Source organism: Trichoplusia ni, chromosome 3, assembly GCF_003590095.1.
Source record: "Trichoplusia ni isolate ovarian cell line Hi5 chromosome 3, tn1, whole genome shotgun sequence".
NCBI classification, from domain to species: Eukaryota; Metazoa; Arthropoda; class Insecta; order Lepidoptera; family Noctuidae; genus Trichoplusia; species Trichoplusia ni.
The window spans coordinates 3,464,168-3,476,666 of NC_039480.1; the positions used below are offsets into that span (position 1 = coordinate 3,464,168).

Sequence of the window (12,499 nt, forward strand, 5' to 3'; positions counted from 1 at the left end):
GCCAGATGGACAACATAATTCAAATTCTGACACGCAATATCAACAAACCGGTAATAATGAAGGTTATAACCAAGATGATGAAGGTTCTCGCGGAAGGTACAAACACAAAAGTAGGAATGAAAATGAACCGCAAAGATCTAGCGCAGGTGTTTTTAGAGAAGACGGGAGACCAAGACACCCGTCAAAAAGCGAACGAAACGGTCAAAACTCAAGACCAGAATTCAAAAGCGTAGCCAAAAAACAAAAAAGTGCATCAGACAACGATGAAGATCAAGAGAAAGGAGAAAGTGAGTCGTCGACAGAAGAAATATCAAAAGAAATTGCGAATATAGAAGTTTTTGAAAAATCTGATAAGAGCAAAGAAGAAATGCAAGAACTTAAAGAAGTGTATGAGAAATCGGGAGAGGAAAAAGGACAATTAGAGGAGATTGATGAATTTAATCCATTGTTTAGAGCTCATGAGAAAAATGAACCTAATGTTGAAGCAAACAAAGTGGCCTCAGATTATCACGCCACTGAAGGGTCTGCTGAAATTACAAGTACCACAAAGAAGCCAGTCGTAAGACAAGAAGGAAATAAAGTATACGGTTTCCCAGAGGGAGAATCGTATGAGGACTATCGCGAGCAGTACGCCAAGCTGCAGAAAGAGAAGGAGAATAATACCCCTTTTCCCATATTGTAGTGTAAAATATAGTGTTCATTGGTGATTTATTATTTTACCCTATTTTTCTGAAAGCTTTCTGTACACACCACTTCAACAGGTATTCTTTAACAAACTGTTATACTTGTACAATTGCAAGATTAGAGATACCTTAGCTCTTTGTCTTCTTAAACTGACTTACCGTAAAAATATACTAGGTCCATGTCCAAAGCAGTCACAGCTACTAGCTGCGAGCTACCGTAATCAGGGGCTGAAAAAATTGATGGAACATAAATCTGTTTAAGCCATGATTTGTTGTCTTTTCGAGAAAACTCGAACACTATTATTGATTTTGATCATTTGCCAGGAGGTATCAAAATTTATGTTTTACGATTACTATTTAATAATTATTCCAAAGGTATAAGATATAAAAATATTTTTAGGAAACTAGTTCTCTGGTCATTTTCTTTAGTTTTAAAACTCAACTGTTTTCTAATGTAATCTGTGGATTACTTATTTTACCGCGCATTATCTGTGGACTACGAATTTAAAACGTCAAAACTTTGTTTACATATTCACTATCGCAAAGCGTTGTTGTTTATTTTGTGAAAATATTATCTTATCTTTGGATCCATTGAGTTAAAAGCCAACGTGTGTACTTGTCTAGCTAAATATCAAGAAACAAATAATTGAAAAATGTAAGTAGAAAGCAATAATACGATTTAATATAACTGCATATACAATATTATGCAAGTATGGGCCCAAAACAGATACATTATGTTTCTTGACATATAGACTAATAAAATGATAAATATAACTCAATTCGAAATGAGATCACAAGAAATAGAACGGCTGTACTTGGTTTCTGAGAGACTGGAGTTTAAAAACTAGATCTTCTTGACTCCGCGTTTTATTGATAATTTCTAACTAGAAAATCGCAGTTTTGTTATTGTTCTCGTTCTCTAATTGGAACCTTAAGATATTGTGCACTTGCCACTATACCAAGAAAGTAGGTCTATGGGATACAACAACAAAGTACAGTCAGCAACAAAAGTCAATGTACAAATTCTGCTTATCAATTTCTAACAGACTTTTAAATCTAATAAGGATTTGTTTTCGACTGTACAAAATGGCTGTTGGAGCCGTAGCAGATAAGCACCAACACACACCGACATAAACTTGTTTTTAATCAATTTAAATGTTTTTCGTTTATGTTGCCAACATTCTTCATACTTAGGCTTATAAGCTGTACTTGGGCTTTCTTTTAAATTTCGCTCCCAATGTCTCATAAGCCACACTGTTCCAAATTATTCCATCACCTGACCTTTTTAAAAGCAAAACTCTTTTTCAAACTTCCATAAATAATGCAAATAAATGTTTCTTTTTTTTTTCTTAAAAAAAATTATGGCGTGGATAGCCAAGTGGTATTGCAATTAAATATAACTAGCTGTTGCCCGCGACTCCGTCTGCGTGGACTTCAGTTTACAGTGTTCGGTGGTCCCCGTTTCCATGGAAACAATCCCCTTAGTGATCTTATAGCTTTTACACACCTTTTAAATTTTCTCTCGGGAACTATTCCAAAAATCGGGATAAAAGGGAGCCTATTTGTTATTCTGATGTATAAGCTATATCGTGGTAAAGTTTCATTCAAATCCATTCAGTAGTTTTTATGTGAAAGAGTAACAAACATCCATACATCCATACTTACAAACTTTCGCCTTTATAATAGTACTAGCTGTTGCCCGCGACTTCGTCCCCGTGGGTAGAAGATATAAGTTATCATTTATACCTGCCCGGTTTTTTTCACATTTTCCATTGTATCTTCGCTCCTATTAGTCGCAGCGTGATGGTTTATAGCCTAAAGCCTTCCTCGATGAATGGTCTATTCAACACAAAAAGAATTTTTCAATTTGGACCAGTAGTTCCTGAGATTAGCGCGTTCAAACAAACAAACAAACAAACAAACTCTTCAGCTTTATATATTAGTATAGATTAGTGTTAACAGAGTCAAAAGACTAACTTATGGAGTTTCTTGCTAGTTCTTATCCATCAAAATGAGACTTTGGAACAGCACAACTAGAATCACTACTGTATCGTTTTAAAAGTGACTGGAAAACAACCTACTTGAAGAAAAAGTTAATTTTTACAATTTATTTTCAGCATGGCGGAAGCGAATCAAACAAATCCAGTGTTTATAGACGTAGCGTCAGGATCCAACCAGTACCCAATCAATGTAGTGTCTGAAGCTAATAATGAAGTACAAGAAATTAAAGTTGATAAGGATGTGTAAGTTATTTAATTAAATATGGCTTAAAAATTCTGTTGACATAATTGCTATATTGAGTACTAGCTGTTGGCAGTTTAATAAGACTACCAGGAGTCCGATAAAGCCGGTCAAATCTAGGCATTTTGATTGCTTCATCATCTCAGCCTATCGACGTCCACTGCTGAACGTAGGCCTCCCCCAAAGAGCGCCAGCCATCCCGGTCCTGGGAAGCCCGCATCCATCCGCTGCCAGCCACCTTCTTCAAATCATCGGTCCATCGTGCCGCAGGGCGTCCTACACTACGTTTGCCTAAACGTGGTCTCCACTCCAACACTGCTTTCATTGCTTGTCCACCCAAAATAAACGGTGCACTTAGGACTTAGCATTTGATCAATGATGTGGGAGAACGGCTTTCTAGACAAAATGTCCAGCCAAACTGACTAACCTCCATACACGGATAGCCGAGTCGTTGAGGTTATCACGCCAAGCGCTATTATACGCGTCGTTTCAATACCTACGTGTTTTCAGTGCCGTATTATTCATAAGGCACTTTAGGCCAGTGCCTAGGGGCCCACTATGACCAGGGCCCAGCACACCCTTTTGAAATAAAAAAAATATGAAACCACGGTAGAAGCCCACATTACTGACACCATGCATCTAAAAAAATAAAAATAAAAGTAAAAAAATGAAAATAACTTGAACCAAGGGGGCCCCCACTCCTTTGTTACGTCGGGGCCCCTAGGCCCCTTGATCCGGCCCTGCGTGGGACAAGCATTTGTGTAATACTGTGATTCGCAAACGCTTGTTCTGAGTCTGGGTGTCTTTGCACGTTTGTATGTTTGTGTAATCTCGCGACACAATGATTATTAATGCGGGAGTCGTTTTAAAATAAAACTGTCTTGTCTGTCCTGCTATACCGTTCGGCAACCTGGCAACTCAGAACACCTGCTCATTTTCTCTTCCACAGCGACTCGACATCTGACCCATATTTAAACATCCAATCTCGACGTATTCGATGTCCGGAATGCTCTCGCTTCTCAGCCGAGACGGAAGAGAAGATGTTACGTCACATCCGCAAGATACATAGAGGGGAGAACCCGTTTCAGTGTTGCATGTGCGAATATTCGACTTATAACAAGATATTGTTTGAAGAACACGTTAGGATTCATCAAGGTTAGTTTATTGTGAGGTTGTATTTGTCCCAGCGTTGGGCAAATGTCTTTATTTTATAATTTTGTTTGTTATTTTGCTGGCTAGAGAGTTGAGAGTGCTGAGTCGAGTGGTTGAGGTCACCACATCAAATCTACTAAGCGCGACGTGTTAGTTCGATCCCCGCGGAGGACAAGCATTTGTGTGATCCACGAATGCTTGTCCCGAGTCTGGGTGTCTTGATGCATGTGATTTGTATGTTTGGGAAATCTCTCGTGATACAAGGATTAAATTCCTTGTTTTTATTAAAAACACTTTGCTTTTATTTATACATAGTTATGATATTTTTGAAGCATATTTAATGACTTTTATTAGCACATCTTGCTATTGCCATCGATTTCTTGGTCATGAAAACATAACTTAGTAATTTCTGTGTCTTAAGGCTAATTAACTCACCATTGACGACCTCCGTGGTCGAGTGGCGTACGCACCGGTTTCAAGGTGTCGCTAGCTCTGAGGGCCCGGGTTCGAACCCCGGTCGGGTCAATGTAAAAATTCACATTTCTACATTGTCTCGGGTCTGGATGTTTGTGCTACCCTCGTTGTATCTGAATTCCATAACACAAGTGCTTTAGCAACTTACTTTGGGTTCAGAACAATGTATGTGATGTTGACCGCATTTATTATTCATTTATTTATTATCTATGTGCAATAAAGTGTAAACAAATAAAATAAACTCTGATCAACAGGTATAAAACCCTACAAATGTTCACACTGCCCCTACAGGAGTGTGTCCAAGAAGAATACTAAAAAACATGAACAAATACACCGATCTGACAACCCTCACAAGTGTGAACACTGCGGGTTCATAGCACGCCATCTGAGGGCCTTGAATCATCACCTACTCACGCACGGACAGAAGAATGCCTATAAATGTCTGAAATGTAAGGAGTCATTTGCTTCACAAAGTCTGTTGGAGACGCATAGGAATATTAAAAAAAGGTTGGTTTGGAGTTTTAAATTTAGATTTTTGATGTGAAACTTGTTTAGACGCGACTAGGAGGTGACTGGATGACAATGCAACGGAAGTCCGTTACGGTAATATGGCGTCACGTTTCTGTACCATACGGTTTTTAAATGATTTTTTTTGGTCAATAGGGATGATGACAATTTTTTTTTGCAGTTGTAGTTTTTTTTTGTATAATAATGGATACGTATTTTTTAATTTGTCCCTCAAACATAAATTGACCAAATTACAGCGAATGAAACTTACGCGAGATGTCACGATTAAGTATAAATTTTACTCTATCTTTACGTCACAAGCCCCCTCTCCTAAACTTTAAAGCAGTTAATCTTTGTCAATTCTAGTTTTTCTGAAAAAGGAAAAAATACGTGTCTCATACTTTTCAATTATCTAACTGAGGGACGAATGAGATTTTTTCTTTTTATACCCAGTCATCATCCCTATTGATAGTTTATAAAAATCAATAGTAAAAAATATAAAATTAATTGCCATCTCGTACAAAAGCAAAGAAGTTATACTTCAATCGCGTGTCAAGCTTGATCTGTTAGTGTGGTAGTTAGTGACCTCGACTGCTATACCAGAGGTCGTGGGTTCTATTCCCACACAAATGTTTGTGTAATGAGCACGATCATTTATTCTGTGTTTACGTGTAATATTTATCTATTAGCTGTCCTGGCGAACTATGTACCGCCTAACAGTTAATTTAAAATATTTTTTTTTGCAATTTTTCCACATTTTAAAACCGTTTAAACCTTCCCTGGACTGCTGCGAATACTTCAAGACAATAATGAACCAAATTGGTTCAGCCGTTCTTGAGTTTTAGCGAGACTAACGAACAGCAATTCATTTTTATATATAGGATTATGTATGTATATTAGTCGTCCAGTACTCATAATACAAGCTGTGTTTAGTTTGACACTAGATGGCGTTGCGAAAGTTGAGAAATAATAATAGTTGTTTATTAAAATTTGACTACCAGTTAACCGCAAAAATAAGTAACTGCTAAAATACTTTCTTCTTCAGAAAAGCATCATGAATGGAATAGGAGAGCTAAGCTTTAATTTAATCAAATTAATTCCTATCTAAACTTATTTTCTAGATGTCCAGAATGCTCAGAACTGTTATGCTACAAACTGTACAAATCCCATAGACAAGAAGTACACGGTGTTGCCATAAAGAAAAAGAAGACTGCCCCAAAAGAAACGAAGTTTGTCTGTGCTATATGCAAATGGGAGGGTATACACAAACCGAGGATATTGTTGCATCTTATACATCATCCCAATCAAGAAGTCGACGAGACCGTTGTAGACACACAAATATTGAGAAAACTAGGTATTATGGGCCAAACTGAAGCTGAAACTTAAAATAAACATATTTTTCTAGTATTTTTATTTTTGTTTTCGCCTATCCCTTTGTCTGTAATCAAATCTAGCAAGTTTTTTTTCTTTTTGTAACGACTCCCGTATTAAATAATTGAATCCTTGTGTCTTGGGTTTCACAAACATTCAAGTCACATGGACAAAGACACCCAGACTCAAAACAAGCATATGTATTATGTTGACATGGATCTGATATGATACTGGAAGTGAAAAAGCGAGCTGCTATAAAAAAAGCTTTCTTTGGAGTGTTTGGTCTAAAAAATATGGGCGTCATTGAGCGGCCTATGAAGTGGTGTCGAGAAAATCTACACTTAGATTGCAACTCGCGATCCCGCCGCGTCAGCTCATGATTAAGGACTCCGGTTGGGTCCGAAACTAGTCGGGCTACCCCGATAAATACGCGTGAGTAAACCGTTACATCATTTAATAATGAATCAGTCTCACGACTAGTTATTATCAAAACTCCTTCGTTTGTGGACAGAATTAACTTGAGTGTCATTTTTATACATATTAATCACTAATACAAGCGACTTCCAGTATAAAAACAAGCACTTGCATATTGAAATCCCTATGTCCATGGAAGCCGATTTTCAGCCCACCGTGCGGCGCCTCGTGACTTTACAATTTTTAAGAGTTTAAATGCGGTCCATCTTTCTGGAGTTTTACCGCGTGGGTGGGATCCAAGTGAACCAGGATTGATAAAGAATCGTGGAAGGATTTGGGGGAGGCATTTGCCCAGCAGTGGGACACAGTGGACTACATAAAAAAAAAGAATGTGAAACAACACAATATATTTCTGAAATAAATCAGTCGGTTTATTATTTAATATGTGTTTGTATAAAGACAAACCAAGATACCTAGATTCTTTTAAAATAAGATTTTTTATTACTTTAACAAATGGAGCATAAGTATTTATGATACAGCATAATTATTTAAACGGTATCTTATCCAAAACCAGGCTTTATCTGTCCCGGTCTCAGAATTTGTGAATATCTGTAGTTGCCTGAAAGCCAACCGTAGCTGTTCATAGTTGATAAGACTTCAGAGAAACGAGCGAACTGGATATACCTATAAATATAAAAGGCACTTTAAAATCTATAAACTAAAAATTAAAACTAAAAGATTTAGCGGCTAAACACCTACATTTTTGAATATCACTCCATTAAATTTTTATCGAAATCGGTCCAGCCGTGTTTATAATTGTAAATTGCATTGTCATCAGGTTTAAAGCTACCCTGAAAATTTCAGCCTGCTAGCTTACCGGGAAGTGCCTCAAAATTGAGTTGCAAAATTCCAACCGGAACGACAAACAAACAAGAAAACTGAGTGTATAAAAACGTGGGAATTATGTATTACTAGCTGTAGCCCGTCCGACCCCACGGTAACATAAAAAACTATCCTGCGTTTCGATCTATGTTAAAAACTATCTGTGACTGTGTAAAAGAAATTAAGGGCCTGCGCAGACGACGGACTTTCCTCGAGAAAAAAAGTATGCTCCGCGAATAAAAAGATCACTGCGAATTTATCGCGAACTTAAGGCACACGGCGTGCGATCATTTGTTGCCCAAAACAATGCGGACTCAAGTTCTCCATGTACGTTGCTTCCCCTAGTCACAAGAGTGCTATTTCTTTCGGGGACTCCCTCGTATTATTGTCCGATCCACTCAATGTCAGTTATTCAGGCAACTTTCTGTAAGCGGCACTTTTATTCCCCCGTTTGCTTTACTCGATACAGTTGTAAGTCTATTTTAGCGGATAAAAAAGTACGTCGACAAAAATCCCTCGTCTGCGCATACCCTAAGGTTCGGATCTCAATTGTGTACAGACTAGGGATGTTACGAAGCTGGTTTATCGGAACCGACATCATTGTGAAAGTCGAAGGCTCCACTATATTGTCCTTTTTAGGTGATAGCTTCATTTATTCTTCGTATTCAGTACGTAGAATGGGGTTCCCCGGGTGACATGCCTAAACCTGATCGTAGTTCGTACACGTTGACCGCAGCCGCCGAGCGGCGCTACTATCTGCTAGGCTTCGAACTCCAATTAAAAAGTATCGAAACCCGAGTCGGACCCGAGGTGTAAGATCAATCGGAAGTTCCAATATACGATGACGACCTCCGTGGTCGAGTGGCGTCCGCACCGGTTTCAAGATGTCGCTAGCTCTGAGGTCATGTGTGGTGGGCTATCCTATTAACTGTTTAACATTACCTATGAGATCCACAGAAAGACCACCCTAAGTGTGACATAACGATGTGGGAATCCTCGTCCTCATCGGCAACGGTAGTTGTCGGACTTTTTATCGGCTGAAAATCTGAAAAAAAAAAACATTGTTTGCAAAACCCCGACATTGAAGACCCGGTACGCTAAACAAAATAAAATTTTAAATAAAAAATATCATCTATCATAAACATAACTGAACAATCTGTTGCGTGAGTTATAACATTTGGTATTATTTAAAAAATCTAAAAACCAACTTTTTTAAATGTGCATTCAAATTTTATAAAAATCGGTGCAGCAGTTCAAGAAATCGTAAATTGCATTGTCATCGGATTTGAAGCTCCCCTGAAAATTTCAGCCTGCTAGCTTATCGGGAAGTGCCTCAAAATCGATTTGCTAAAAATCCAACCGGAACGACAAACAAAAATATGGGAAACAGATACGCACCTCTCCAATGCATGCAATAATATTTATCTGAAATACAGTGGTTTAAGAAGAGGTACAATCTGAAGTGTTTGCCTTCCCATTTATTAACGTTTACACATACTGGCAAATAATGGGAAGTACAAGAATGTGGGCAAACGTGCCCGTCATGAGAATACTCTACTTCATAAAGACGACTGTAGGAGAATGCTCGTAGAGCCGGGCCTGCAACAAAAATAAAAGTTACAATATGACTGGTAAATAATTCTCGCAAATTCTTACCGTATTTGACTAAAACAATTTAAGTGTCACATTTTTAATAACATTTGGAAGATTATAAGCAGGGAGCTCTTGGATCAGCTATAACTGCATAAGTGAGTCGATCACAGGCTAAGCTACGCTTGACACGGTTGGTCCATAGATGGGTGACCATCTTTGTCATAACGAGTTCCTCCGTGTTTCGGAAGGCATGTTAAATTGTGGATCCCGGCTGTAATTCAGCATTTTTGACAGTCGTTACAGGTAGTCCGAAGCTTGAAAGTCTGACAACCAGTCTTACTAAGGGGTATCGTGATCGTGTTAGGTACCCAGGTAACTGGGTTGAGGAGGTCAGATAGGTAGTCGCTCCTTGTAAGACACTGGTACTTAACTGAAACCGGTTAGACTGGAAGCCAACCCCAACATAGTTGGGAAAAGGCTCGCTATGACAAAGATGGTCGCCCATCGACGGGCCGTCGTCAAGCGATGCTGAAACATTTGTTAAATATTCTCAGAAAATTTCAGAATTAAATATTGTGTAACGTCTCCCGCTCTTAGTCGATGTGTGGCAATAGAAGGGGATTCATCATGCACCGACTGCTAGGTTCAATCGGAATCAAGAACTCGATCGTCACCTGTTCCATGTCGCCGTGTGGTGTTCTCATGTGCTTTTTTAGTCGTTCCATCATCTGCGGTCGTTGCAGCACTCTCAGTTTCAGTAACCTCCTCATTATTAACGGTGGCCTCTTCTCCATCAGTTGTCGTTTCTCCTGCTTCTGTTGCTGTTTCGTCGTCTTCCAAACGTCTTGATGCAAACATTCGGAGAATACGTGCTAAAGAAGAGAAAATTTTATACAAGTTGTCTCAGAGAACGTCGCTTGAGTTTGCAATCGAGGATGTTTAGAAATTTGCGTTAAGATTATGAAAACCTATCAATATAGGGTAGGTACACTTTTGGTAGAAGCCTAGAAAAGTTCAATACAAGCCAGTAATTATCCTTGCTGTTGCTGTTTGCTACTATATTATTATTATGACGTTTCACTTTAAATGTCCGATGTACAAAGTATGTCTGATTTTATTTTACCACCTTATGTAACAAAAATACCTCTGTTTTTTTTTTGTAAACATATAGCCGTGTTTTCACACGAGGAGCTCGTGGCTAAGCTATAACCGCATAAGTGATTCGATCACAGGTTAAGCTATGCTTGACGCGGTTGGTTCGTAGATGGGTGACCATCTTTGTCATAACGAGTTCCTCCGTGTTTCGGAAGGCACGTTAAATTGTGGGTCCCGGCTGTTATTCCTACATCTTTGACAGTCGTTACAGGTAGTCAGAAGCTTGAAGTCTGACGGCCAGTCTTACCAAGGGGTATCGTGTTGCCCAGGTAACTGGGTTGAGGAGGTCAGATAGGCAGTCGCTCCTTGTAAAACACTGGTACTTAGCTGAAACCGGTTGGATGATGAGAAGCGTTTGGTCGACTCTACACGTGATCAGAAGGCTGGTCTATATTTTGCCCAAAGAATTAGCATTGCCATACAACGTGGCAATGCAGCCAGCAGCCTTCTGGGCACGTTTCCCGACTTTGGCAGGGATGAGGATGTCTTTTTTGACGCTTTGTAAATAATGTATATTTTTCTTTTTATATTGATATAGTTTTAAAAATGTAAATATAAGTTTATTTCAATTTTAAAATGTTATTTTCAATAGATTATTACTTTAAGTATGTATTTATGACTTGCATTTTTAATATTAAATGGAACGATGAATTTAAATCGATAACTATGTTCGAGTTGTTTATTATAGTATTTTTATATTTAGAAAACGTGTTTTGTACCATACGCCAAAGAAGTAAAACTTCTAACGCGTGTACATAACTACATTAAGTACACACACTTCTTTAACCAGAAAAAAGCTAACAAGTGTCTTTGATGCCTATTTACCTGTACTACTTGTTCGTGTGGCACTATTATATCCTTTTTTAACTGTTCCTTTATCTCCAGGTCCCTCCGTAGTACCCTTAGTTTCAGTCACAGTCGGTCCGAAATTTTCAGAAGCCCCATTTATACCAGGAGTTGTCGATTGCCTTGCATTTACAGTTGTACCTTCGTCTTCATCCAAAGGCTTTGTTGCGAAGAATTCTTTGCAAGAACCACTCGATATTATGAAGTATTCTTAAATGGAAATTGATATTAGAGTGGCAATGCGAGATAAATTACGTAATCATGAGAAAAAAAAAACATTTATCTATACTAATATATAAAGGTGAAGAGTTTGTTTGAACGCGCTAATCTCAGGAACTACTGGTCCAAATTGAAGAATTCTTTTTGTGTTGAATAGACCATTCATCGAGGAAGGCTTTAGGCTATAAACTATCACGCTGCGACTAATAGGAGCGAAGATACATTGGAAAATGTGAAAAAAACAAGGCAGGTATAAATCATAACTTATATCTACTACCCACGGGGACGAAGTCGCGGGCAACAGCTAGTAAATTAATAAAAATGTCGGAACTGTCATGAGGTTTGCTGTTGAACTTGAAAATAGACAGAGTTTAGCTTATTAATTGATTCCTTACCTTCTTCTGGATGATCACACATATTACTCATAAATAAAAAACAACTATTTAAAAAATCTTTGTAAAATCTCTCATTATTTACGACTTTTACCGCACAAATATTCGTTTCATTCGAAGTACACGTTTCGTTCCTACGTTTGCAATGATTTTGTATATTTTCATGTTCTAAATGAGACCGCATTGTTAAATTCCCATCTATTTTCGGCAGATTGAATTCCATTGCTAAAGTGTATTCCATTTCATTAAAAAAAAATGCCGCAAAAATATATAATATCATCTGCCTAACCGCCATTTGTATAGTTCTGGCGGCAAAATAATTAATGTAAGCCACGGTATTTGATTTTTATTGTTAAGTATTTGATTTGTGTGGAACTGGGGATAGTAACTATTTCAAATGTGTATTCAATAATGGTTTTCTGTAAAAAGTTGCTGTCAGAAAGTAAATCTGTCTGTTACGCTTTCACGTCGAAACCACTGAACTGATTTTAATGAAATTTGGCACAGAGATAGAGTTGACCTTGAGAAAGAACATAGGAGAGTTTTTATCCCGGACTTTAAAAGAGTTCT

At 38.1% G+C, this 12,499-nt stretch overlaps 2 protein-coding genes across 2 annotated transcripts; one reads left to right on the forward strand and one right to left on the reverse strand.

Annotated features, from left to right (window-relative positions):
• The first annotated feature begins 1,175 nt into the window (after nucleotides 1-1,175).
• Nucleotides 1,176-6,464, forward strand: LOC113508918 (zinc finger protein 525-like). The gene is made up of 5 exons (XM_026892098.1): nucleotides 1,176-1,338; nucleotides 2,801-2,926; nucleotides 3,874-4,079; nucleotides 4,805-5,057; nucleotides 6,179-6,464. The coding sequence occupies exons 2-5, from the start codon at nucleotides 2,802-2,804 to the stop codon at nucleotides 6,441-6,443; spliced, it is 849 nt and encodes a 282-aa protein (XP_026747899.1). The 5' UTR covers nucleotides 1,176-1,338; nucleotide 2,801; the 3' UTR covers nucleotides 6,444-6,464.
• Nucleotides 6,465-7,298: 834 nt separating this feature from the next.
• On the reverse strand, nucleotides 7,299-12,389 carry LOC113508917. Its single transcript, XM_026892096.1, has 6 exons — nucleotides 11,933-12,389; nucleotides 11,298-11,528; nucleotides 9,992-10,189; nucleotides 9,123-9,323; nucleotides 8,667-8,769; nucleotides 7,299-7,526 (listed from the first exon to the last, which is right to left on the reverse strand). Exons 1-6 carry the CDS (start codon nucleotides 12,222-12,224, stop codon nucleotides 7,403-7,405), a joined length of 1,149 nt encoding a protein of 382 aa, XP_026747897.1. The 5' UTR covers nucleotides 12,225-12,389; the 3' UTR covers nucleotides 7,299-7,402.
• Nucleotides 12,390-12,499: the final 110 nt, after the last annotated feature.

What these genes read in the sequence shown, in the direction of transcription:
- LOC113508918 (XM_026892098.1), top strand. Translation starts at nt 2,802, where the DNA reads ATGGCGGAAGCGAATCAAACAAATCCAGTGTTTATAGACGTAGCGTCA. An exon ending in ATTAAAGTTGATAAGGATGT is followed by an intron (nt 2,927 to 3,873) that starts GTAAGTTATTTA and finishes TCTCTTCCACAG; the next exon opens with CGACTCGACATCTGACCCAT. An exon ending in ACACGTTAGGATTCATCAAG is followed by an intron (nt 4,080 to 4,804) that starts GTTAGTTTATTG and finishes TCTGATCAACAG; the next exon opens with GTATAAAACCCTACAAATGT.
- LOC113508917 (XM_026892096.1), bottom strand. Translation starts at nt 12,224, where the DNA reads ATGGCGGTTAGGCAGATGATATTATATATTTTTGCGGCATTTTTTTTT. An exon ending in CACACGAACAAGTAGTACAG is followed by an intron (nt 10,190 to 11,297) that starts GTAAATAGGCAT and finishes TCTCTTCTTTAG; the next exon opens with CACGTATTCTCCGAATGTTT. An exon ending in TTATTGCATGCATTGGAGAG is followed by an intron (nt 8,770 to 9,122) that starts GTGCGTATCTGT and finishes TTTTTTTTTCAG; the next exon opens with ATTTTCAGCCGATAAAAAGT.